The 26043-nt window shown below is 42.6% G+C and overlaps 1 protein-coding gene across 1 annotated transcript in view; it reads right to left on the minus strand.

Annotated features, from left to right (window-relative positions):
* ROPN1 (rhophilin associated tail protein 1) overlaps positions 1–25417 on the minus strand; it is a 30166-nt gene extending 4749 nt beyond the window's left edge. Inside the window, exons 1-4 of the mRNA XM_036120175.2 lie at positions 25298–25417; positions 10124–10251; positions 6150–6267; positions 4698–4859 (exon numbers count right to left, since the gene is read on the minus strand). Coding sequence (XP_035976068.1) covers positions 4698–4859; positions 6150–6267; positions 10124–10239 — 396 coding nt within the window. The 5' untranslated portion in view covers positions 10240–10251; positions 25298–25417. The remainder of the gene's footprint in view (positions 1–4697; positions 4860–6149; positions 6268–10123; positions 10252–25297) is intronic.
* Between the last annotated feature and the right edge of the window lie 626 nt (positions 25418–26043).

The raw sequence follows: 26043 nt of genomic DNA on the forward strand, positions 1-26043 counted from the left end.
GTTGTTGCTGGGGAAGAACTAGGAGATGATGGATGCCAGAGGTTTATGGTACAGGAGCAAGTCCTCCTTACAACGAAACTTCAACATTAAAAGATCATGTTCAGAATTAGGTGTTACTCACTTGTGCCTTTCACGTAAACCTATTCTTTATATACATTTCACAAGTGAAATGACGGGGGTAAAGGAAAGAAGTGATTTGAAGACAGGATTGTTTAGTTCTGAATTAGCAAACATAGGTCAGCACGTCTACCAGGGTAGCTGACCAAAACAGATGATGTGCAGGTTATCCTTAAACACCTTCCAGGGATCAGTGAAAAATGAGTCCTGAGGACTGAGCTGGGTGTGCCTGGATGAGGGAAAAGGCAGCTGCTCTATCTGCCCGGAAGGCCGGCCAGCATTGTTCTTCCTCTGCAGTTGCTGTGGGCTCTTCTGTTCCCTTCCTCCCCCTGAACAGAGTGGGTGTCTGCAGGATGCTCCTTTAACCGGTGTGTGTTACCCAGGGCTGTAAGTGGGGATGTATCAGCAGGTATAGGAGGAGGTTGAATCAACTTGGCCATCTTCCTAGAGAGACGGTTTTACCCGATGACAAATGATTTAAACATTGTTTGCATTATTAACTTCACTTGATTTAGTATTCAAATTTTGTTTCTTTACATTGATAAACATTGCTACTTTATGAGATGGAATCCTCAGTGTACGTGAATTTTAAAATGGTGAACCACAGTATGTCAAAGAGATTTGGGGCTTGCAGCGGGCCCCTTTCATTGACCCTCGCCTGCCCTTGGGAGTCCTCATGTGTAAACTGCTGTGTAGCACTGTGCCCGTGTGCCGGGCGCTTCCAGGGAGGAGGGTGATGGAGGGGCACGAGCGTGACGTGAGGTCAGCGTGACAGGGGGTTTGGGGAGATCTGCACGCATGTGTGCAATGAACTCTGTCATCTCCACTCACAGCTCATCCTCTCCGCTCCCTTTCTTAACAAAATCCCCTACTGCCTTTGCTCTGCTGTTCTCTTCCTGCAGGCTCATCCAGATTGGGGTGCTGTTCAGGGCTGAACTGTGTTCACCCAAAATTCATATGCCGAAGCCCTAGCCCCAGTACCTCAGAATGTGATTATATTTGAAGATAGGGCCATTGAAGAGATAATTAAGTTTAAGTCATTGGAGTGGGCCCTAAACCAATAGGACTGCTGTCCTTGTAAGAAGAGGAGATTAGGATGTAGAGACACCAGATACATACATCCCCAGAGGGACAGCCATGTGAAGAAATGGGGAGGGGCGCCTGGGTGGCTCAGTCCGTTAAGTGTCTGACTCCTGGTTTCTGCTCAGGTCATGATCTCAGGGTCTTGTGCTCAAGCCTCCTGTTGAGCTCAGAGCTCAGCAAAGAGTCTGCTAAAGTTTCTCTCTCTCTCTCTCCCTCTACCCCTCCCCACACTCACTCACACTCTTTCTCAAATAAATAAATAATTCTTAAAAAAAAAAAAGACAGAAACAAGGAGACAATGGCCATTTACAAGCCAAGGGCAATGGCCTCAGACACCTTAATCTCAGACTTCCAGCCTCCAGGACTGTGAGAAAATAAATTTCTGTTGTTTAAGCCAGCCAGTCTGGGGTACTTTGTTCCGGCAGCCCTACAAGGTAATACAGGTGCTTTCTACTCTAAACAGTATCTTTTGTTAATCATTCAAACACAAACCTTTAAGTTCTATCGTCCTCATAAAATTTTAAAATATTTTAAAATATTTTATACATGGATGAATGGATAAAGAATTCTCTGGACTAGAGCTTTTTGGAAAACTTAAATAAATCTAAAGTAAACAAGGATCTGCATTTTGTTGCACAAGATTTTTTGGTCAGATGGGGATCCACTTGATAAAGAGAGCCTGTAAGCATCTTCTGAGACTCACAGACCCAGAGGTGAAAGGCTCAGAAAGTGAATTATTTGCTAAAAAACATGTCCTTCCTTCCAGTGAACACAATCTTCCTTTTCTATAATCAGTCCCAGTGGAGCAGGAGGGAATATAAGCTAGTCTAGAGGAAGGAGTGCTGAGAGGGAAGAGGAATCCAGGTCTGCATGCCACAGTCTTTTGAATCCTGGGTGTAGACTGGGAGAGCTCAAGAAAGTCCCTGCCATTTGACGAAAGGAGGGAACCGGTTTTTCTAAATGGCACGGAGATCATGGCTGGCTGGTGAATTGGCAAAGGAAGGAGAAATTCCTGGGCTTGCCTCTAAGGATATATGGGGTTTTTAAAAAGATTTTATTCATTTATTTGAGAGAGAGAGCACGAGCAAGGGGAGCAGCAGAGGGAGAGGGAGAAGCAGGCTCCCTGCTGAGCAGGGAGCCCAATGTGGGGCTCAATCCCAGGACCCTGGGACCACGACCCGAGCCAAAGACAGATGCTTAACCGACTGAGCCACCCAGGCGCTCTAAGGATATATGGTTTAACTAGACTGCAAAGCCTCCACCAGATGTTGACACCCTCATACCCCCACATTGAAGTTCCCAGCAATAGTCAACATGAAACAGATGGGTATAATGGGCGTGGTTCCTGGATTCACAGGGCATCCTTTATTTACAGACTAGCCCTTCAGGCTGACTTCACCTCTGGGTGTTCTATGGATGTTGGGATGATGAGGGGCACAGTCAGATACCTCAGGACCTCACTGTTATCCAAAGCAGACCTGAGGGTGTCTCAGTGGAAGTAGCAAAGGCAGAATAGAATCACAGAATGTTAGAGATGAAAGAACTTTATGAAACATCTAATCCAACCTCCTCGTTTTGGAAGGGAGGTAGAAAGATTCAATTCACCTCATGGTTTCCCCTCCCCAGTGGGGGAGGCAGACATACCAAAGTAAACCTAGCAGCTGCCCTGTGAGCTCAGCAGAGGGAGGAGTGGAATTTAGTATTCCGTAGTCACTTTTTGTTACTGTGAGGTATGTGGACAAGGAGAGGACTCACACATCTCACAAGGTGGTGAGGGTCTGTGCAGGAGACCACTGGAGCAAGGGAGCAGATGAGGGCAACCTGAAAGGGTTCAGGGAGGCCCTCAGAACCTGCCAGAACGGCGATGAGCTGGCAGCTGGAGGGCGGGGGGTGGGCATGGACACCGTGCTGTGAGGGAGAAGAGACCCAGGACTTAGGCTGCAAGCAGCTGGGACCACACAGACAATATTTATTCCCATGAATTTCCAAGGACCAAGAGATGTGGGAAACCCATTGCTTGATGGCTCTGCGGTCCTGGAGTCACCATTTCCCTCTTACACACTCCGCGGCCATCTTGAAGAGTAGAGTCGTGTGGAAAACTCTGAGAGACTGGGCATTTACCTCAAAGCTGTTTCTGGTACTGCATCAGACTAAAATTCCTAGATTGAATTGAATCTACTTATTTTCCTACTCAACCCTCTGTGGGTAGGGTAGATCAATCAGGAAGATCAGAATTAACTACAGATAAAGTACGTTCCCACCTCCCCACCCCAGCCATCTCTGCGTGTAGTGTGAGTAAATTTGTGACTCTAGGAGAATTTAAGAAAATGTGTCCATTTTTAATTTTTCCTCCTGGACTTCCCTCAATCTTTGGGGCTATTTCCACAGAAGTGTGGTAGTGCTGGTAGACAAAACATCTGCCCAGGGTGCATTTTCCTCTCCTCTTTGGAGGAGAGCAATTTATTCATTACATCATATTACTATACAGGACAATGAAGACAAAAAGCCATGAATGGCCTCTCCTCTCCTTGTCTCTAAAGAAATGATTATAATGAAAGTTGCAGGGGAAGCCCATAGGAAAAGTTGAACTAGGTAATATTTCTCATAACTTTTGTCAGAAACAAAAATGTCAGATATGCATCCACACGTATTCAAGAAGAAAGAATAAGATGGTGTTTAGATTTGTTGACTGATTCAAACTATCTTCGTGTACCATTTGCTTTTGGCAGAGGCAATAATTTTCTCATTAACTTTCAAACTTGCGCATATTCCGGGATTTTTAAAAAACCATGTTTCTGATTCATTTTCATTTAATCTATTATAACGGTGCTCAGTAAGAGTGAGTCCATATGTAAGATGATACCTAAAGCTTTTATATGAACTGGGTGCAGTATCTTTTTCTTTAAAACAGAAACATTCCTTTTCCAGTTGTAAATCAAGTCAAATTTAGAAAAGGCATGAATTTGTATGAGCATCCTACAGCCATGATGATGTCGTAACTGTAAGTCTGGAAATAGCCTCATTTCTCCTTTCCTGCTCTCTCATCTCTGATTTTTGTATCCAATTATGCTTATCAAATAGTAGTTTTCTGTAAGGCTGCACCTCTTTTAAAGGCTCCGTTGGTCTACCTTCTAGGTGTCTGGAACCCAAGTATAAGCAAATCTCCTGCAGCTGGCTCTTGGGTATCTTTAGGAATATGAGTGGAGTGGTGATGGAAATAAATCTGAGGGCAATGATTGAAATTCATAAATAATCCAGAAGCCACATTCTAGTAAATTCTCCCCAGGGTCTGATGACAGTTTCCCCCTCTTTCCTCCTCCCCCCTGCTTCTGGCTGAGGAGCAGAGGAATGACCTAATTCAGAGAGGAAGGGAAGTAGACAAGACGGGCATGCTCGTCCTCAGCCCAGGAGATGGACTGTGTGTACAAAGGTACTACTCTTCCAGGCCCATACAGAGCTTTTCCCGTAAGGAACAAAAAGCAGTAAACTTCACTTACAACTCCAAGAGAACTGCAAGCAAGAGCTAAAAACTTCAGCCACTCAATCTCCTCCGTGAAGCGGCCCACATTCATCACACTGTTAAACAGATCTGTTGGGAGACTCAGCACCTTCCACATCTGGGCCAGCTCATCTGCATGGATAATCAGTCTGCCAGCAACCTGCAGGCCAGGGGACAGACGACAGACAGAGAGGGAGGGACAGAATGAGAGAATGCCCCGAGAGACACTGCCCAGCAAGGCTGCGTTCACCCAGCACACAGCAAGGGGTCTGATGGAGGAGGGGGATCAGGGGAGGACTCTGGCGGTTCTCTCTGCAAGGGTAGAGAAATATTCAGTGTAGTGTTAAGCACGCTGAGGTATAATTCAATCATTTTAACTCTAGATGTCAAAATTATAGGGAAATAATATCTTTATATTACATTTTAATTTTTTTTTCTGCTGCTTTTATTGTCGCTGTTTTATCCCTAGGTTGCCCTATAAGGCAGATAGGGCAACCTGAAAATGTAACCAAGGGGCAGAGGACTTGTCTGAGACCCCTAATTAGTGGTGAAATTAGAACTAGATGTTAAGTCTCTTGCTTCTAGGTTCTATGGAGTTCTTTGCACTAAACTTCACATACACTCCTCATGCTTTTCCAAGAATAATATAGGATCTGTGGTCTGGATGCCTAATATTGCTTGGTCCCAGGTATGTCAGATCTCTGCCATGTCTGTTGCATAAGGTGCTTGGTGGTTAAGAGGAGAAAGGGAACAAATGGGCAGTTGTTGGCCAACAATGTGGTAAGGCCACAGATGGCCCCGTGAAGCATGCACCATCCCTGGCCCTCTGATTCTAGTGAAATGCCAAGCCTCTGGGAGCAAGGTAGTTGGCTATCAGTCCTCAAACACCCCAAAGGCCTCTGTCCTGGTTTTTAAAGCAGAGTATGGTGGTGCTAAACCATACTTCCTGGGAACTGGCCAAACTACAGCTTTCTCAAGTCAGACCTTCCTCATCCATTCACTGGAAAGCTCCCAGAGTGATGTGGCAGGGAAGAGAGCCAAGAGTTTCCCTAAAAGCTAGGCTATGTTTGCACCTGGTTTAACTGGGGAACTAAATTGGCAAACTGTGATTGGCATCATATTATGGTCTTGATCAACAAGGGAGACACGGTCAAGGGACTGTAGATCTGTGCTTTTCTGGGGAGAAGGGATTAGTATTGACTTGATCCCCTGGACATTCTGCCAGCTTCAGGGAAATCTGGGATGACCCCACTAATAACTCAGCTTATAGCCTATTTCAGTATCATTCCTATTGCTCCAAGAGAAGATTTGCTTTCAATGCATGGTTTAGTGGATTTTATGATACCGAGTGGCCAGCTAGCTGGCCGGGGGCTGTGGTGGGCTTTGGCTGTAGCCACCTGGCCTCGGCATTGCCCCAGCCTCCCCCTTATGCTGTGGTACAGCCCCTTACCCGAGAATGCAGGATCTTCAACAGCTCAGGTGTAAGCTCTGCCCAGTTAGACAAAGCCACTCGCTCAGACCGCTCTCTCACTGGAGGAATCTCTCCACGGGACATAGCCCCGAAATAACTACAAGAAAAAAAGTTAGGGGGTGGGGAGAACATCCTACACTCCAGTGGCCTCTGGCTGCTTTGAGGACCCCTGCCCCTTTTTCTTGAGGGAAGGGGATGGAGGAAAGAACATTTGTTAGGGGCTTCTATATGCCAGACACTTTGTTTAGTTCATTTATGTACAGGAAAAGTCTGAATGTGTTACCTGCCATTCAAAGTATAAAGAACACTTAGGGAGTAAAAAGATTTGTTTGTCTCTAAGGATGAGGAATAATCAATAAAAATTTTGGTATGGAATTCCCTGGGATTTTTTTCCCAGTCACCCCTCCCCTAAGTGTTTTATATACACACGTGTGTGTACACACACACATATACATACACATATACATATATATAATAGGATATAGAATATGTATGTATTATACATTATATAGAAGATAATATATATGACATATAATATATATGCACATAATACATATGTAATCCATAATATAGCAGTAATTTGTGTTTCTCCTATCATATCTATTATATAAAATACATATTATTATATAATATATAATGTGTACATACATATATGTAAATATACATATACATAGATTATATATTATATGTATTATATATATATATATATATATATATATATATAAAATAGGAGTTAGAAAAATATCATTGTTATTTTAAATCCCCCACTTTCCTTTATGGAAGAAGAATCCTGGTACCTAGAGGAACTATTTTTCAATCATAAAATCTTTATTTTCAGTAACATGGCTATTGACATGCTTAAAGTTGATTATTAGGTAGTGAGTAATATGTAATATGTAATCTTGGTAGTGGGTAATCTAGAAAGTGGGTAATATGTAATCTTGGTAATATGTAATATGCAATCTTGGAAAAAATTTGGAAGAGCACTAAAGTGACGTGTACAAGAAAGGGGAGGAGGGGGTTGCTCTTGGGGTGAGCTAGGAAAGGTTTCCAGCTGGAGGTCATGAGGCTTGGGCTTCAAGGGGGAAGAGAGAGAAGGTTGGCAGGGCACTGAGGGAGGCTCAGGTGAGAAGACAAGCCACGGAAGGGTTGAGACGATCTTATGTGGGGTGTATGAAGTAAAACTCTTCTCAATCTTTCCTCAAAAATTTTAATAAAATCTGCCTGCTCACTGACGCTTCGTGGAGTGGACTCTGAGTACAACGTGGAAAAAATACCGAGTCTTGTTTCAGGATTGGTATTAGATAAAAAGGGCTGGGGCACCTGGGGCTCTGCTGGTTAAGCATCCGACTCTTGGATTCGGCTCAAGTCCTGATCTCATGGCTCTTGGTATTGAGCCCTGTGTTGGGCTCCTCGGTCGGCAGGAGTCTGCTTGGATATCCTCTCCCTCTCCCTCTGCCCTTCCCCCCACCCCCTCTCAAATAAATAAATCTTTTTTAAAAAAGATAAAAAGGGCTGCCTGTAGCAGGGAATGGACATAGGAGTTGACCCATGGGTCACCAATGCTATCCGGAAGGGTCTGTCTCCATCAAAAGCCTTGTTATTAACAGTCCCTGGATCACATGCTCTGCCCCTCTCTGCTTTAGTTTTCATGAATGCGTTTTTTTCATTATTTTTCTCCAGATCCAGGTAGTATAAAAAGAATAACAGAGGGAATTTTGTAGAAGCCCATATTAGGGTCAAGCCATACAATAATGGGGATAAACCACTGCCTGTCTCTGGGCCACAGAGCAATGCAGAGCTAAAGCTACAAGGACAAAACAACGCTTTCCAGGTACCCCTTGGAGGCCAGCAGCAGGGAGGGCAGAAGAAATACAGTCTGGATACCTTTTATCATGCGCGTGAGCAATTTCCACAGATCAGGGTTGGGGTTGTGGGTGCAGGGTGACAACAGGAGTGGGCTATAGAGACTTGAGTGGCATAAATAGGAGAGACAGAAACACAGCACATCATTTGACAGAAGTGACTGCCCCAGTAGAGAGTGATACTCAGCAGCAATGTCTGTGGATTTTTCAGCCAAGTTGGTGAGAGAATGTGGAAATGAGGTCGAAGTCATGGATTTAGTCCTCTGTGCGTTATTTAGCTTCATTTGCAATGAACAATTCCACGGTTATTCACGGATGTTACAAATCCGTGTGGTCACACATACCGCAGGACAAGTTTATGTCCTGCTGATGTCTGGGAGGTGATCTCTTCCCGGACAGCACATATGCAGGGAAATTCTTGCTTGTGATGAATTAAGCACATATTTTGTCTTGGAAATACTTTGTGGAGTTTCTAAAGTGCTAATGGCTTGTGAGTCTCATAAAACTATCTGATAAATGCTTTACATGTCTGAATAGATGGAGAGTGCTCTCGGGTCATGCTCTCCTTTTACATTGTAGTTAAACTACAAACTGATTCTTCGCGGATATCTAAAAAATTTATAGCACATGATACAAAATGGGAGCAAGCAGGCTACAACAGTGGAATGTTTTCTCCCATAAATGTCAGGGACAATTGCAAGAAATGTCATTTTCCTTGTTATAAAACAGCAGCATAATAAAATGGGGGTTAAACTATTGTGTAAGTGTAAAACAAAGTCTGTCTGAGTATGCCAAAAGAAATTAGTCTTACGATGCCAAAGTGCAGTCTTGGAGAGAATATATAAAATTTAGAATGGAAAACTAAACAGTGTTCATTACTAGCAAAGCAACCCCATTATGTCCCTTTTTACGAGCACTACTGGCTTATTTTCCTTCCATCTGTAAAAGCTTCATCCTCAATACACCTCCTGCTGAAGACATTCTCCCTTCCTCCAGCCCACCAGCTAGGCTCAACTGCATTTCTGACTCCCCTTCTCCCGCTGAAAGCTACTAAGGAGGTCATCATTAAGCAGTAAAACTAGCCTGAAAATGATCCGGGAGGTATGGTTAGTTCCCAGCTGCTGCCTCAAGCCCCAGATCCCCAGTTTCAAGCGGGCATGTGTGCCTAAGAAACAATTTTCATAGCTGCGAGGCTTTCCGTGCAAAGCTGTTTCATGCCGGGCCAGCAGCGAGCCCTCGCTGGGTAAGCTCGTTCACTGAACAGCCTCTGGAGGTCGCTCCTGAAAGGGGGCACCTGAGTTTGAGCCACAGTGTTTGCAGCCCGGCCCGCGCTCCTCCTGCCCTCAGCACTCAGTGTTGCCTCCTCTCTCTGCAGAGTGCAATGTGCACTGCGTGGACGTCTACATGTTGAGGGAGCAAATGAGTTCAAAAAACACTAAATAACAATTTGCCCAAAGACAAGCTACAGTACGTCTCTGGTTGGGGCAAGAATGAGCTTGATCGGCAGTGGAGGAAGGTGTCCCAAAAAGGAGGAAGGTGTCCCAACCGCAGAGGTGAGCCCCTGGGACTGAGCGCGCACCGGCCAACCTGCGGCCTCGGCGCCTCCTCCCCGAGGCGCGCTGCTGCCCTCTAGTGGTGAGACCGGAGACCAGGCCCGGGTTCGGACCAGGGAAGGCAGGCGGGGCTGCCGAGGGGCTCCCAGCGCTTCTTTCCGCGGGGACCCGGGAGGGCGTGCAGGGACCGCACCAGGTGCGTGTGCCGCCGGGTTGTGGGACTCTAACTCCTGCTGAGCGCCCCAGGACACTCGGCCGATTGCTCTGGCGTCCTATCGCTCAGTCTGGGTCGCTTCGGGGAGGGCGACCCACCCTCACCCACTCTCACCCACCCTCACCCAGTGGGATGTATTTATGTATGGATTTTAAAGCACCAAAGCAATTCGAGAGCTGAATACAGCAAAGCTGATGCTAATCAGTCCCGACTCCCAGGCTGCAGCCATGACAACCTCCTCGGTTTTCGCGAGGACCTCCCCTCCTCCACGCCCCGCCTCCACCTCCAACGGGAACCTGGGGCTGAGGTGAGGGTACTTACTCCGCCGCCCACTGGATGAGATCCTGCGGCTGGGTCCGAATGGCGGCTTTGGTGAATTGCTTCAGCAATTCCGGCAGCTCCGGGGGGATGCATATTTGCTTATCTGTCTGAGGCATTGATTGGTCGACCTAATGGCAGGGGAAAGATGAATAAATAAATACATTGGGAATCTTTGAATCATAAAACGACAGGAATCCTCGACCCGAGGCCACCCAGCCTCTGTTTGACACTCTCCATACCGGGCAGTTCACTACCTCGCAAGGTGTACGCATTCTATTGTTAACACAATTGCAAAGTTAGAGAATGGGTTACTAATCGTTGCTTTTTGTTCTTGTAAATAATTACGCCCTTTATATAAAAACCACACAATACTTCTTCATTTAAAAAGTAGAGATCAGCAAGAAGTAAGCAAAAATATTCCCTAATGATGTCACCCCCCAAATATTGGATGTCTCCTTCCAGAATTTTTTCAATGTAAATATATATGTGCTTGTATAAATAGAAACGGGGTCATAAATATCTTCCATGTTACACACACACACACACACACACTTCTTACGGCAGAGTAAATTGTAGCAAAATTTACTCTGTGAATCCTCTATTATTTGATATTAGGTTATTTCCAAATAAAAATGATCATTAAACAGCCATTTGGTGAATATCTCTCCTTACATCTGCATGTTTTTATCTTTTTTAATTGTAAAAGAGAAAACTTGTATATTTCATTCAAAAAGTTCCAGGACAAATTGAAAGAAAACATAAAAATCCATAGATGGTATACAAACAGCAGATTAAAAGATTTTGTCTGCTGTTAGTAGAAAAAAAGAGACTAGATAATCCAAAAATCCCCCCATCTTCAAAACACCTACATGTTAGACAAATCCCAGCAAACACATCTTTTAGATTAGAATGCCTTGCCGAACTTGGAAGAAAGTGAGGGAAATCCTTAAAAATGCCAAATAAATCGAGTAAAGCAGAAACCAGACTGGTAAGCAAATGAAGAAAGTAAAGGGCAAATGTAGATGCCAGGAACTTGACCCTTTCAGACAAATGAGCAGGCAAATTGCAAACAGACCAGGTCAAAGGCCCACAAAAGGTGAACAACTAAACTGCAGGACTCTCTTACTCCCACCCCCAAATCTGAGACCCTCCAAGGTTCACACATCCTCAATATAAACAGTAAAAATATCTGCCTGTGGGCAGGGGGAAATGTGTCTACATTGTTGCTTCTTCTTGGGGGGCTAGATGGTCTCCCACGAGTCTTGCCACGACCTAGGTCTAAGTTTTAGATTTATACCACTGACCTTGTTGGGAAATCCCAAGACAAGAAACTATAGTGGCCTGAGATTGGTGGTAAAGTGGCCTCAGGCTGGTAGTACTCCATTCTCATTTACTGAATGTTCTTTTATTTGAAGGAAGAAGAGTACAAAGATGTTGGTTGATTTTAGACTTTGTAAAAATTCAAGTATGCGTAGTAAAATTTCAAAAGTAATTACTATAAAAATAATATAACCAGCAAACCAGCAGAAAGGAGAAAAGGAATTAAAAACAACAACAACAACAAAACAACCCACAAGAAGACAAGAAAGGAGTGGGGAGAGCATAGGAAAAGTGGATGAACAACATGATAGAAAGGAATCCATGTATATTAGTAATCACAATAAAAATAAATGGTCTTAACGTGGCCATTAAAATGTAGAAATTGTCAGACCAGATTTTTTAAAAATCCAACTATGGGCACATCTGAAAAGACCTAAGGACACAGAAAGACTGAAAGTGAAAGGATATATGGATAAATAGGCAAATAAAACCAAAAGAAAGTTGATGTAGACATGTTGATACCAGACAGGAGATTTCAAGCAAAATGCATTATTAGGAATAAGGAGGGTCATAACGATAAAAGCTTCAATTCATTGAGAACACAACGCAGTTCTCAGTGAGTATGCTGCAGACATCACTATGGGTGAATCTAGCAATGCTGGATGGAAAGGAAATATACTGTGTAGGGTTACATATACATGTTATTTATTTATTTAGAGAGCAAGTGTGGGGAGGGGCAGAGGGAGAGGAAGAGAGAGAATCTCAAGCAGACTCCCCTAAGGACAGAGCTTGATGCAGGGCTCAATCCCATGACCCTGAGATCGTGACCTGGGCCAAAATCAAGAGTCAGACACGTAACTGACTGAGCCACCCAGGTTCCCCTATGCATTTTATTTTCTAGGTATGAAATATTTCACAATTTAAAAGTTACCATTACAAATTGATTGTTTCTGGGAACTTTTCAATCCATTTTATCTAGCAAAGGGCTCATATTTTTGCTCATACTGTCTGGAAATATATATATATGTGTATATATATATATATATATATATAATTGTGGTTAAATACACATGACAAAATTTACCATTGTAACCACCTCTAAGTGGTATGGTTCAGAAGCATTAAATGCATTCTCATTGCTGGGCACCCATCACCACCAACCATCTCTAGGACTTTTTCATCTTCTCAAACTGAAACTCTGTACCAATTTAACAATAATTCTCCATTTCCCCCCTCCCCTGAGCTCCTGGCAACCACCATTCTGCTTTCTGTATTTATGAACTTGACTACTCTAGGTACTTCATATAAGTAGAATTACATAGTATTTGCTCTTTTGTATCTGGCTTATTTCACTTAATATAATGTCCTTAAGATTCACCCACGTTGTAGAGTGTCTGATTTTCTTCCCCTTTTAAAGCTAAATAATATTCCACTGTATATATATATACCACATTCATCTGTTGTTGAGCATTTGGGTGTTTTTTTTGTTTGTTTTGGTCTTTTGGCTATTGTGAATAATGCTGCTATGAACTGGGTATACGAATATCTTTTCAAGTCCCTGCTTTCAATTCTTTGGGGCATATACCCAGAAGTGGGATTGCTGGATCAGATGGTAATTCTATTTTTGACTTTTTGAGGCAGTGCCAGACTGTTCTTTCAAAGAAGCTGCACCTTAGACTATTTGTATATATTTTGACAGGATCTTTTAGTTGTGCAATTGTTTTATTTCTATTCTAAAGGTTAAAATGGCCTTACATAAATGAAAAGATGGCCCAACCCTAATTAACTAGGCTTCCGGGATAACAATAACAATGATAACCCTTGGTCAGTACAGAGCAGATTTAAGCAAAGCCTTTACCCCGTGCCTCTTCTAAGAACATTCTGTGATCTCTCTCCATTTTTGGCCAATCTCTTTTTCTCCATGATCAGTCCTTCTTTAACCTCTTGCAATTCTTTCTTCTCACCACCCCATTTTTCCGTTAAAAGTCATCAATTACATCTATTAACTTCTGGCCTGTGCCAGATACTATGTTAAGTATGCTGGATACATTTTCTCACTTAATTCTCAAAATATCCCTATGAGGTAGACTTTATTATCACCATTTTAGAGATGATGAAACTGAGAGAGAGAATAAAACTTTTGAAATGACACATAGCCCATAAGTGACAGAGGCAGGATTTGAACACACACACAGTCTGATGCGGAAGGTGCCCCGTTAAACATGAGTGTCCTTTCCTTCTTGAGGCTTTCTCTTCCTTTGATGGCAGATACCATTCTTCTTTTTCTATTTTCCTTCGCACTCCTCCCGTCACTGTAACTTTTTTCCTCTTTCCTCGTGTTAAACATGAGTTTGCAATCTTCCCAAAGCTCAGTCTTCAGCATTCTGAGCTTATGTCTTTCTGTCACTCTTTTTGGAGAGCTCACATCCTCTCCTAGCTTCATCCAATCCGGTGTTGATTATACTTGTTCTTCCATCCCCTGACCTCTCACCTGTGCTTTTGTTGTTCACTTCCTACTGCCTCCAAGACACATCTCCACCAAAATTTATTCTCCATCTCCCAACTAAGTCCCCTTCCCAAATTTGTCTCTGAACATCATGGCACTATTTTCTCAGTCGTTTGGCCTCAAAGCCTGGGGCCATCCATTCTCTTCAATCTCTTGAATCTCACGAAATCCCATGGATATTTCCTTTGAAATGTGTCTCCAATTCATCCCTTCCTCTCTATTTCTACTCCTTTTATTCTGGTTCAGCCCCTCATCACCTACTGTGCAGCCTCCTAACCGGTATCCCTGTCTCAGGTCATTCCCTGGTCTATTCTGAGTGTGTCCAGATCTATCTTCTATGCTGCTGTTAATAGGTCAGAGAGCCCTGCTCAAAAATGGCAATCATATCCATCCTGACTTTCAAGGTTCTCTACGATTTACACACAATTTTAAATTAGAAATTTTCTGCTAGTACTTACCAACACAAATTTCCAACACGTAGTCTACTCTGGCATCCTTCCAATCCTTCCAGATTATATATCTGAAGGTTGGCACTTGCTCATCCATTGTTAACAGAACTCTATCTTGCTTTTCTATTTCCCTCAGGATGTTGCTAATTCTGGCTGGTTTACTCGAAGTGCTCTCTTTTTTTCCATCTGTTCAAACTCTACACACCCTTAAGGTTCATCCTGAGTCCTACTATGCCATAGGCCTTCCTAGAAAACTTGAGAATCATCAGGTATTATTTGTAATACACATTTTACCATTTCATCCCATTCTGCCTTTTTTTTTTTAAAGATTTTATTTATTTATTTGACAGAGAGAGACACAGCGAGAGAGGGAACACAAGCAAGGGGAGTGGCAGAGGGAGGGGGAGAAGGAGGCTTCCCGAGGAGCAGGGAGCCCGATGCGGGGCTCGATCCCAGGACCCTGGGATCATGACCCGAGCTGAAGGCAGACGCTCAACCATCTGAGCCACCAAGGCACCCCCCCATTCTGCCTTTTACAGATCTCTACAGCTGAGCTTTCCACAAGTGGCCATGGCAGAATGGGTTACAGGTGTCTCCAGGAGAGACTGATGGCTGTAAACTTTTTATAGTGATACAAAATTTACAACCATTTTACAACCATTCGCTGATTTAGAACACCTGAAATTATATTCGGAAACAGTTGGGCTCAGTCAGTAAACTTCCAGATTTCAGTAATTATTGTTTTTGTGCTTAAGGTTTTATGCATAACACCTGCCAGAGGAGATGCTTGTATATAGGGTTTTCCCCTTTATCCATCATGTTAGAACCATCGAGAATCATCAGGTATTATTTGTAATACACATTTTACCGTGAGTCTGCTTAATTTCGCTTAATTGTAATGTGTTTATTACCAGTGATAATCATTTGTGCATATGTTTCAAATACGTAGTTCTTCATTTAATTTGCTTATTTTTTGTATTTTCTCCCAACAAAGAGGCATATGTGCTTCATCATTATCATCACCATTTGCTCTTTGTTTGAAATTGTGACTTGATTTATATAGTTAGTTATTCTTGGCTTTTGATGTAAAATATTCAAAATCTGATTCTTAATGAAATTTTGTAATGACATTACTTGTTTATAGAAATAAAAAACGTTTCTAAAAACAAATAATAATGGAAAATAATTTAATTGGTTTAGTAAAGGGGTTTGAAGCTCTTTAATATCCCATGAAAAATATTTTTCAAAATATTTTAACTCCACTTGATTATGAGTAGTTGTTTATATTCTTAGAAATCTAGCACTTTGGGGCGCCTGGGTGGCTCAGTTGGTTAAGCGTCTGCCTTCAGCTCAGGTTCTGATCTCGGGGTCCTGGGATTGAGCCCCATGTTGCCACATGTGGGGCTCCCTGCTTGGCAGGGAGCCTGCTTCTCCCTCTCCCTCTGCCCTTCCCCCTCCTTGTGCTCACGCTCTGGTTCGCGTGCGCGTGCTCTCCCTCTACCTCTCAAATAAATAAATAAAATCTTTTTTAAAAAAGAAATCTAGCACTTTGATTATAAAATAATATTTTCAGAATTCCCACCTTACTTATCAAATGCTTAATTTTTCAAAATTTTATGTGATTTATTTTAAAATATTCATAAGAAAATGGACCCCTTATTTTCTTTGCAAATTGATTTGTTATGGTCAAAAAGGCCCATAGTCTCCTTAACATTTTCAATATATTATTTACTTTCCTACCATAAAGTATAACTTAAAATTAAGTAGTAATCATTTTTATTAATATCTATTATTTTTAGGATAATTTCAAATTTAGAGTTGTTTGCTCTGATAATTTTTTCTTTGTCTGCCTCAGTATCTTATTTTCATGGAAAAGTTATCAAATGAAGAAAATGGTGCCAGGAAAAATATGCCAGGGCCTTAACAGAAAATGTCTATATTACACAGATAGTTTCTTTAGAGGATAATTCTTAAAGTTTCTGGTCTCAGGACCCCTTAAAAGTTATTGAGGATCCCAAAGAGCTTTTGTTAATATGGGTTATATCTATCAATATTTATCATTTTAGAAATTAAAGCAAAAATTTTTAAATATTAATTTTAAAATAATAAATCCTTTACATATCAACATAAGTAACATTTCAATGAAAAATAACTATAGTTTCCAGAAACAAAAAAACCCTTAATGAGAAGAGTGGCATTGTTTTACATTTTTTGCAAATCTCTTAATGTCTGGCTTAATAGAAGACGGTCAGATTCTCATATGGTTTTGCATTCAATCTGTTATAATATCACACATCATGTAGCTTCCGGAAAACTCCACTGTATACTCTTAAGGAAAAGAGCGAAGAAGGCATACCATGTCTTAATATTATTACAAAAATAGTTTTAACTTCAATGGACTCCTACTCACTAAAGTCTCAAGGCTCCTCTGAAGTCCCTTAAACCACACTTTGAAAACCACTGTTTTAGGAAACTGTTTACAACGGTATTTACAACAGTAGTTTACATCAAATCAGATTCAAGAAGCTAATTAAAAGGTCCCATAATTAGGAACTAAAGCCAAAATATCTCCCACAATTATAGGATAACTCATTTTACCAACCTGCCTGGGAAATGACCACACATTTGGGACCAAATGAAGCCAAGGAAATATATAAATGCTACTCTGGAATAATACTCTTAGAAGATGCATTGATGACATTCTGTACAAGACTAATTAATCCAAGCATTTCCTTGCGGAGTGGTGAACCTGCGGATGTTAAGTCACTGTGTTCAGTTAATAGCACTAGTTAGAATCCCTGGAGAGGAATGCTTGGAAGAATGTGGATTGTTTTGCCAAAAAGTACCCAAACAAACTACTCAGGATGATGTATGTGGAGTAGTAACTAAGTACTTTAAAACAAATCAGATGTTCTAGATTATGCAAGCACAGCAGTTCCTGCACTGGTGGGAAATCTGTGATGACAGGAAGGTGGGAAGGCTTTCCATCTTATCTGCTCTCCATCTTCTCAATGCCTGGGATGCAAGGAAGACACTGTTTTGTCCACAATGAGCTCTTGTCTGTAGTTCCCCTGTAAATGTGAATTCCACCTTAAAGGATGTTACTAATAAAATCCAAGCCGTTCTGGTTCCGTCTGTTTTCAGCTTTATGTGAAGAAACTGCTGTTTCCTACCAACGTACTTATGAAAGGAAAAGCTTTTTCTCTAGAGATTAGGAGCTAAAAGAAAAATTAAAAAAAAAAGTCAATGATCTTTATTGCAGAGTTGTTGAGGAGAGTATTGTCTTCAGAAAATTGCTTGACATTTTTGAGCACCAGAATGAATTTAATCAAAATCTCAAGGAGTGTGTGAAAATAAGTATACCAACAATGCTCATGGGTTGAAAGGAAATGTAAGGTCACATGCAGTTCAGTGGGGAGTTTAACTGATATTCTAGCTTCAGTCCTAAAGAAGACTAGCAGCAAAACATCTGTTAAGTGTCACATTATTTGGAAATACATGATATGAAAAAGTTCAAGCACATTAGAAATCTTTTCATGTAATCACGAGAATTTCAATGAAAGAAGGAAGGAACTAAATGATCCAGATTCTGGTTAATAGTGAGAAAGGAGTTTCTGTCAATTGGAGAAAAATCAGTAAATACCCTTCTACTATTTGCCAAGACCCATCTGTGAGGCAAACTTTTCCACTGATGGTAGCTGTAAGAATTTGAAGAGAACATCATTGAAAGATTTTTGTCGGGAACCTCATGTATTCATTTCAACACAAAACTTGATATAAAGCAAGCTCCTGATAGGAAAGCAAGCTTGACTTCTCTTTAAAAAGCTTTAAAATGTTTATTTGGGAGTTTCATTCAAATTAAACAGTTATATCTTTACTGTTACTCTGTATTTTACTTTTTATTACAATTATGTAATAAAAATATATTGAATTTTTGTATAAGCGCCATAAAAACCTCCCAATACCCTGCAGTTTACCCCAGTGTGTGCATTACATATATTTCTTTGTGTGCTATGACATGAAAAAGGTTGAGGAAGCTCAAGTACTTCTGTTGAAAAGCTTTTAAGTTTTCTTTCAGTGTTTAAGTTGCAGTGTTTTAAGATTCTGTGTTACAGAAGAAATTCTGGTGATTATTGAGATCAATTTCTAGTAAAAGCTGAGATTTATATAATTTAAAAAGAATGTTCATTAGAAAGTAAACTGTAAAAATACTGGTTGTTAAAGGAAAAATTAGCTTCTAGTTTATATTGCTCACCTAGAGTATTAGAAGCCAGCAAGAAAGTTTGAGACAAATTAGCAAAGTGAATAAATGTCTTGTTTTTTGCAGGGAAATAGAATTCACAGAATATCCCACAGGCCAAAGACACCTGGTACTTTCTAAAGAAAACAGGAGCCCAGGGAAAGAAGTAGGAACATCTGACTAATCACTAGCAGAAACTCCCTTACTGAGGAAGCATTCGAAGGCAGCGTAACTTTGTACTAATTTATTAATAGGAGCTGGGATTCCGTCATGAGAATTGAAATTGCTTGCTGGGTTGTTAAGGGGGGGGGTTGTCTTTAAGATTTCTGACACCTATAAAACACCAAAGCATGAGCAAATTTTAAGATCGTCATGTGATTCTAAGATTGAGATCTGCTGAGTGAATTTGAAAGAACAGAAAAATTGTAATCTATTACTAATCTATTTTTATTTTATAAAACAGTAACAGTATAATAATCTTTACAATATCATCCAGGGCAGCACAATCCAACCACGCCTCTCCCCTACTCTCAAACTCCTTCACTCCTGCTTCTCCAACGATTCTATTTCTTATTTAATTTCCACTGAATGACTTTCCGCCCAAGGCTGCATCCCTCCCAACTATTGTCCTCACTTTTAGAACACGAAGCCATTTCCTACCTGAGTGAGTCCAAGAATGTCAGAATGAATCCACACTGCAATCCTTTGCCTACCTTCATCTATCTAAACACATTTTCATGCTCCATTTGCATGCCCAGTATTAAATTTATATGTCAGACGTGTAAAAACTAAAGTGTGTTTGGGGTACCGAAAATTTCTAATCTGTCACGCCACTGCTCTTTGACTACCAAAGGCCTTGCCGGCTTCTCTTGCCCCCAGTATAGTTGCTCTGTGAGGGTCAAGCACGATCCTCAGTCCACAGCCAGAGTTGCCAAATGGCCCCAGGGGAAAAAAACGGCTTGTGATCGTCAGCTCACCTTGGAGGGGCTCCACGCCCTCCTGGAATTTTAATCCATCTAGTCCTCATTGCTTCTAAAGCTCTCCACTCTCTCTACAATGTTTTTAAAGATGTATTTTCTAGGGGTGCCTGGGTGGCTCAGTCGTGAAATGTCTGCCTTTGGCTCAGGTCATGATCCTAGGGTCCTGGGTGGGGAGCCTGTGAGCGGGGAGTGTATATATATATATATATATATATATATATATATATATATATATATTTTTTTTTTTTTTTTCCCTAGAGTTTTAAAAGTTGTTGCAGTTGGACTCCTGAGCTACTGTACGCTACTATATTCTAGCTGGAGATAAGGCCCATTTTCTTGGCTTCAACCAGAGCTCTACTCTGATGCCTCCCAAATTTCCCATGGTAGACTCTCAACGACGCTGCAGTTGTATGCACCAGCTACCTACTATAGAGTTCTCCTCTCCCATAAAAGCGCCCCAGACAGACTTTTACTCTCTCAATTGCCTTATCTGATGTATCATGGCCATTTTTGATCCATCTTTCTCTTTCATTGCCCACTTCAGTCCCTGATGAGCTTTTTTAAGAAAACTGTCAGGAAAACAAAAAAGAACACCTTTAAAAAAAAAAAAGGAGTTTGGGGGGTCTGGGTGGCTCAGACAATTAAGCATCTGCCTTTGGCTCAGGTCATGATCCCAGAGTCCTGGGATCCAGCCCTGCCTTGGGCTCCCTGCTCTGCAGGGAGCCTGCTTCTCCCTCTTCCCCTGTTCCTGCTCTCTCTTGATACCTCTCTCTCTCTCAAATAAATAAATTAAAAATATTTAAAAAAAAAAATTAAAAAAAGGAAGGAGCTTAATTCGACTTACAATGTAGTTCAAGATCTTCAGTTTACCAACAAGAGAACTGATGTACAGAGAGATGAAGTGATTGGCACAGGGTAACAGTTTATGTTGGAGCAGATGCAAGAATCTGGGTCTACACTATTGCTCTCTTCACACTATATCGTACTGCCTCCTTCTCTCTAAATAATGCACTGACACATTATGGATTTTCTCTAGGACAACCTTGTCTCAAATATTACATCCTGCTGTCCCCCTAAATCACTGAACTATCCTGGATATTCCCATTTGCATCATGAAAAGTACATTTTTAGCACGTTGAAGTGGAACAAAAATTATTTGTCAGAGTATGTCCTAATTTTTTGTCCTGGAAATATGGTAATTGTCTAACTATATTCCATACAGTTGCAGAGAATGGAAGGATGGCCAGCATAAGAAATGCCTACAAGCAGTTATTGCTCATTCATTATCTCATTTAATCTTCACAACACCCTATGGGTGGGAAGGTTCTAATATTATAATCATTTTCCCAATGCCAGGAAATTGAGGCTTAGTTTTCCCAGGTAACATGTCTTAGCCACTCACATTAACACATCACTCTCAAAAATTTTTAGTGGATCTTCATTTCTTTTCTCATCAAAATGATGTACTGCCTGACTTCCAAGTTCTCCACAATTCATCTTATTCATATTAGCTTTGCCTCTCCAACTTTATTTCACAGAAATCTGGATCATTTTCTATCCGGGGCTTAATCCACGGTCAAGCCAACCTAGCACCGGATGCCAACAGCAATATTGCTAAGAGCTGTCCTACCTGACCTTGTCCTTTTTTTTGAGCAGGAGTTTTTGGCTTTGTTATCAGCACATTTATCAAAATTGCTTATATATCATGCTAATACCACCTCTTGGAAGTTATGAGTTCCACATACTTATCATTTCACAAGTGAACGGTATCCCTTTTGATTTATCTTAACTTAGCCATGCTCATATTTTAAATCCCCCATGTTCATATCATGGTCCACAAGGCCAGTGACACCATTTACGGACTGCCATATAAACCGTGCTCTCTAAAGTTGTGCAATACGTCCCCCAATTTGGGGATCTGGTGTACAAACCTGGGGCCACCTTAACACAATCTTTCATTAGTTGATTAGTCTTCATTTCTTCAGAGTGAAATGTCAGAATACTCCCACATCATTTTCCTCCTTTTACTTGGCCTCCCTACTTCTGATTTCATTATAGCATTCCTATGATTCAGAAACTCCAATATGTGAGGGCTTGGAGGGAACGCACCATAGTTTTCAATATAAGAGAGAGCTATCAGGGCAGCTGCGTGGCTCAGTCTGTTAAGTGTCTGCCTTTGGCCCAGGTCATGATCCTGGGGTCCTGGGATCGAGCCCTGAGTCAGGCTCCCTGCTCAGTGGAGGGCTTGCTTCTCCCTCTCCCTCTGCTGCTCCCTCTATTTGTGCTCTCTCTCTCACTCTATCTCAAATAAATAAATAAAATCTTAAAAAAAAAAGGAGAGGGCTATGTTTTTTTCCTGTTTCCTTTACCATTTCTGATGATGTTCAACATTACACTTGTCTCTTCCAACAAACTGTCCTTCATAGCTAGATGAGCTATAACACCCATACTAGTGAAGAAGCACTCTTGGCTATTAGACAGGAGACCAGGATTCTGGCCCTAGGCCTATCTTTGACTAATTATGTGATCCTGAGCAAGTAATTACTCCAATAAAACCTTATGTATCAGGACTAGTGCTGAATACTGGGATACAGAAATAAATGAGCCATACACCCTGCCCTCAGAGAGCTCCTAGGCTAGAAGAAGAGACTGATAGAAAAACAAGTGATTAAAATAGGATAAGTGTTGGGCACCTGGGTGGCTCAGTTGGTTAAGTGACTGCCTTTGGTTCAGGTCATGATCCTGGAGTCCCAGGATCGAGTACCACATCAGGCTCCCCGCTCAGCGGGGAGTCTGCTTCTCCTTCTGACCCTCCCCCATCTCGTGCTCTCTCTCTCTCTCTCTCTCAAATAAATAAATAAAAATCTTTAAAAAAATGAAATAAAATAGGATAAGTGTTAAAAAGTCTGCATAGATAGAGGGAAACGGAATCTCCCAGATAAGACATCTAACACTGGCAGGTAGGAGAAAGTCATCAGAAAATACTTCCCGAAGAGTGATGATATTTGAAAAGAGACTTGGGGAAGCCTGGCTTGTTCACTGCTGTATTCTCAGGCCCCACAATAGTGTCAGGTATAGAGCAGGCACTCAGTAAGCATCTGTTTACTGATGAGAACAAGGAGGGAATTTTTTTGTGGCCACGACTCCTTAGACGAAAGTGTGGAGGCATCAGAGAATGTGGCGAATTCAGGGAACTGTGAGTAATTATGGAGGGTTAGGGTGGGCGGAGCTGGAGTAGTTGTGCCTCGGCCTGGGACTATAGCCCAAGTCCAGAATATCGAAGGCCTGGGATGCTGTGCTAGGGCTTGAGAACTTTATCTTGAAGGCAATAGGGAGTCACTGAGGATTTAAGCACAAGAGTCACAAATCAGATTTGGTGTTAGCTTGATATGCCAGTTGTCAATTTACCGCCTCTCAGCTCCAAATATACCCTGCATTGCCTCCGCGGCAAAAAAATGGAATTAGGTCCTTTAAATATTTCTCCTTTGTCAGCTGGCACGTCCAACTCTGTCGGTAGGGATACTGGAGGAGGAAAGGGTTTCTCTTGTGGGATCCACATGCTCCCCTTTTTGGGCATCAGGAGCATGTGCAGTTTCTGCAGTGCGGCAGTCCTGCAGCGCGCAGCTCCTCCAGCCTCTGGTTCCTGCAGTGTGTGAGCTCTTGCATGTCTCGCTGCTGTGGTACATGGCAGCTAGCGGTACTCAGGGGCCACCAGCTTCCGCTGGCCCCTCTCTGGGGAAGCTGTGGAGCAGAGTGCTGCCACTAAGTTTGGGCAGAGAGCAATAATCACCCATGGTCATATTCTTTTCATAAATGGCTTCTTTGGCATTCTAGACTGTGGATTTTTGCCTGCCTGACACCTCACGAACTCTGGCCACGCCCTCTTTGACAAGCTCTTGGGAAGTCAGCTCCTTCTTGGGTGATCTGTCTCCAGGGTAGTGGTTGCTCCTTATATGAGTGATTCCTGTATCCTTTAGATCTCTCTTTACATCTTACTAGCTAATCTTCCATTACTCCAATCCCATTGTAGTTAAAAATTCTTTATGTTGAACTTTCTTTGTTAAGCTTGTATCTGATTTCTCTCTCTTGGACCCTGAAACACACACTGATCCATCAACAGCTGTATAGATGGGCTGAAGGGAGTGGAGTGAAGCTTCAGGCAGGGAGCCTGGTTAAAAGAATATGGCGGCACTTTTGGCAACAACTCTTGAGAGCATCATTGCCTTTTAGGAGTTGCAATGGGGAGGGATAAGAGAGGCAGGAGCTATAGGACTTGGTAACCACTGTGGGAGAAGGAGTGTAGGGTGACTCCCCACTGTTCAAGCTTGGATGACTGGGTCGATGTGGCACTGTGGTAAATGGAAAACACCGAAGGAGGGGCAGGTCAGATTCTCCTCCCATGTTCCCTTTTACTCTCAGGAGTTCCATGTACTTTTGAGCCACAGACTTAGAATCATAGACTCGTTAGGTTGAAGAGGCACCAGAGCCCAACTTTTCTGCCTTTGAGCAATATAGATCATTTGTTCACATCAGATAAAAGAAGTGAAGAGAGGTCCATTTTATCTTAATAGTCCATGATTCTAATGTTTTATAAAGTGCTTTTCTACTCTTAAAGCTCTCAGTAGGGTAGGCCTTCCCCATTTATTTGTTCCAGGCCCCCACAACTCTTTAAAATTCAATAGATTTCCTTTTTTTTTGTGAAGCCTACATGCCTCCCAATGTGGAATGGCAGGTCAACGCATATGTGTTGGATGCTGAAGAATATAGGTCTTATCAAGTATGTGATATAGATTTGTTTCTGGAATTGCTTTTTTGGTTTTATTGGTGTAGGCTAGACAGAGCTTCAGTTATAATAACGAAAGACTGCAGTTACATGAATTAAAGGCTCCAACACCAGAATCTCAGAGGCAGTTTCTATGAACAGCTCTGGGAACCAAGGACCAGGGAATTGAATATACTTGTTTGGGCTTGGAATAGGAGATGGTGGGTTTTAGACACATGGTTACTCTTGCTTGGAATGAACCCCCCACTTTTTCGCATGTTCTTATCTCAGCTCAACTTTCCCTGACCTGTCAGTTCCATTACACTTTCCCAGAGCACCACTTACGTACCTCTCCTTGGCAGCATGTAGCTCTGCTCTAATTTCATAGTATTTGTGTAGTTCTTCGATTAACATCTGCCACCCCCAATAGACTAAACTTGAGGGTAGGGACAGTCAGTTTCTGTTCACTATGGAATCTGTAATGCCTAGCCTGGAACACAGTCAGTGATCAATAGATATTAGGAAAATGTAAGATTGATAGCAGTTTTAAAGTGTTACTCACACCCATTAATCTTCATGACAATCCCCCCATAGATATGGGGAAAAAAAAGTGGTTTGGCTAGTCTGGAGAGGGCTCTGATCCCAGATTCTGTTCTGGTTTCAAATCACTGTCCTCTGTGTAAGAAATCATAAAATAGTAGCTCTGGGAACAAAACATACATACAGTTTGGGCAGAGAGCAATAATCACCCATGATCACATTCTCTTAAAGATCACAGCCCTCTCCTCTTGCTCTGTGAACAAGGAAGGATTCAGAATCCAGATGGGCCCATGGGCAGGACTCTTCCCTCAGCCCCGCGCAGCCCTAGAGGCGCTCAGGGCACTTCCCTCCATCCACTTCCCCTCTAGGGTTGCTACCTGAGGCTCGCTCCCAAACGGGCTGTCTGATACGAGGCGACACCTCGCGTCTGGCCTCAGGCGGGAGGCGTGGGGACAGATCCAGTCCCACGCACCCTTGGCGGAGGAGAAAGCCGCAGAACCTGGGCGGGGAAAGACGGTACCGGCTTCGGCCTCGAGGGACTGGGGAGGTGGGGCGGGACCAACCAGGCTTTGTTAGCGCTTGGCCGTCGCCTGGCAACCGCGGCGGCGGGGCCCGGGCGCGACGTCACAGAGCCACCGCCCCGCCCCGCCCCGTCGCGCCCCGCCCCGCCCCGCCCCGTCGCGCCCCGCCCCGTCGCGCCCCGTCCCACCCCAGCCCTCTAGGCCTTCCGCGGAGTCTGGGTTGCGGAAGTTCGGATCCGCAGGGTTGGGAGAGCGGAGAATTGCGGGGGCTTTGCTTGTGGTGGGAGGACCGGATGGCCTGGCTGTTTAAGGTTAGGGCTGGGGGCGTTAGGAAACCTGGGGGATTTACAATGGGCTTTGGCAAAGTGGCAATTTACCGTGGGCTTTGTATATTAGAGAGCAGAAGTGGAGGAGCTTAAAATGATCTTTTGGCTTGTGGAAAGTGGGCAGGTGAGGAGGAGCCTTTGCGAATAATAGTAGCAAGCACTTGCAGTGCTTGTGTGTGTGTGTGCCAAAATGATCCCTAAGTGCATGACACATATTAATCTTTACAATCTCCCCGTGAGGGAAGTACTATTATCATCTCCGTTTTTACAGGTGAG

Source organism: Halichoerus grypus, chromosome 1 (assembly GCF_964656455.1).
Source record: "Halichoerus grypus chromosome 1, mHalGry1.hap1.1, whole genome shotgun sequence".
Lineage (NCBI taxonomy): Eukaryota > Metazoa > Chordata > Mammalia > Carnivora > Phocidae > Halichoerus > Halichoerus grypus.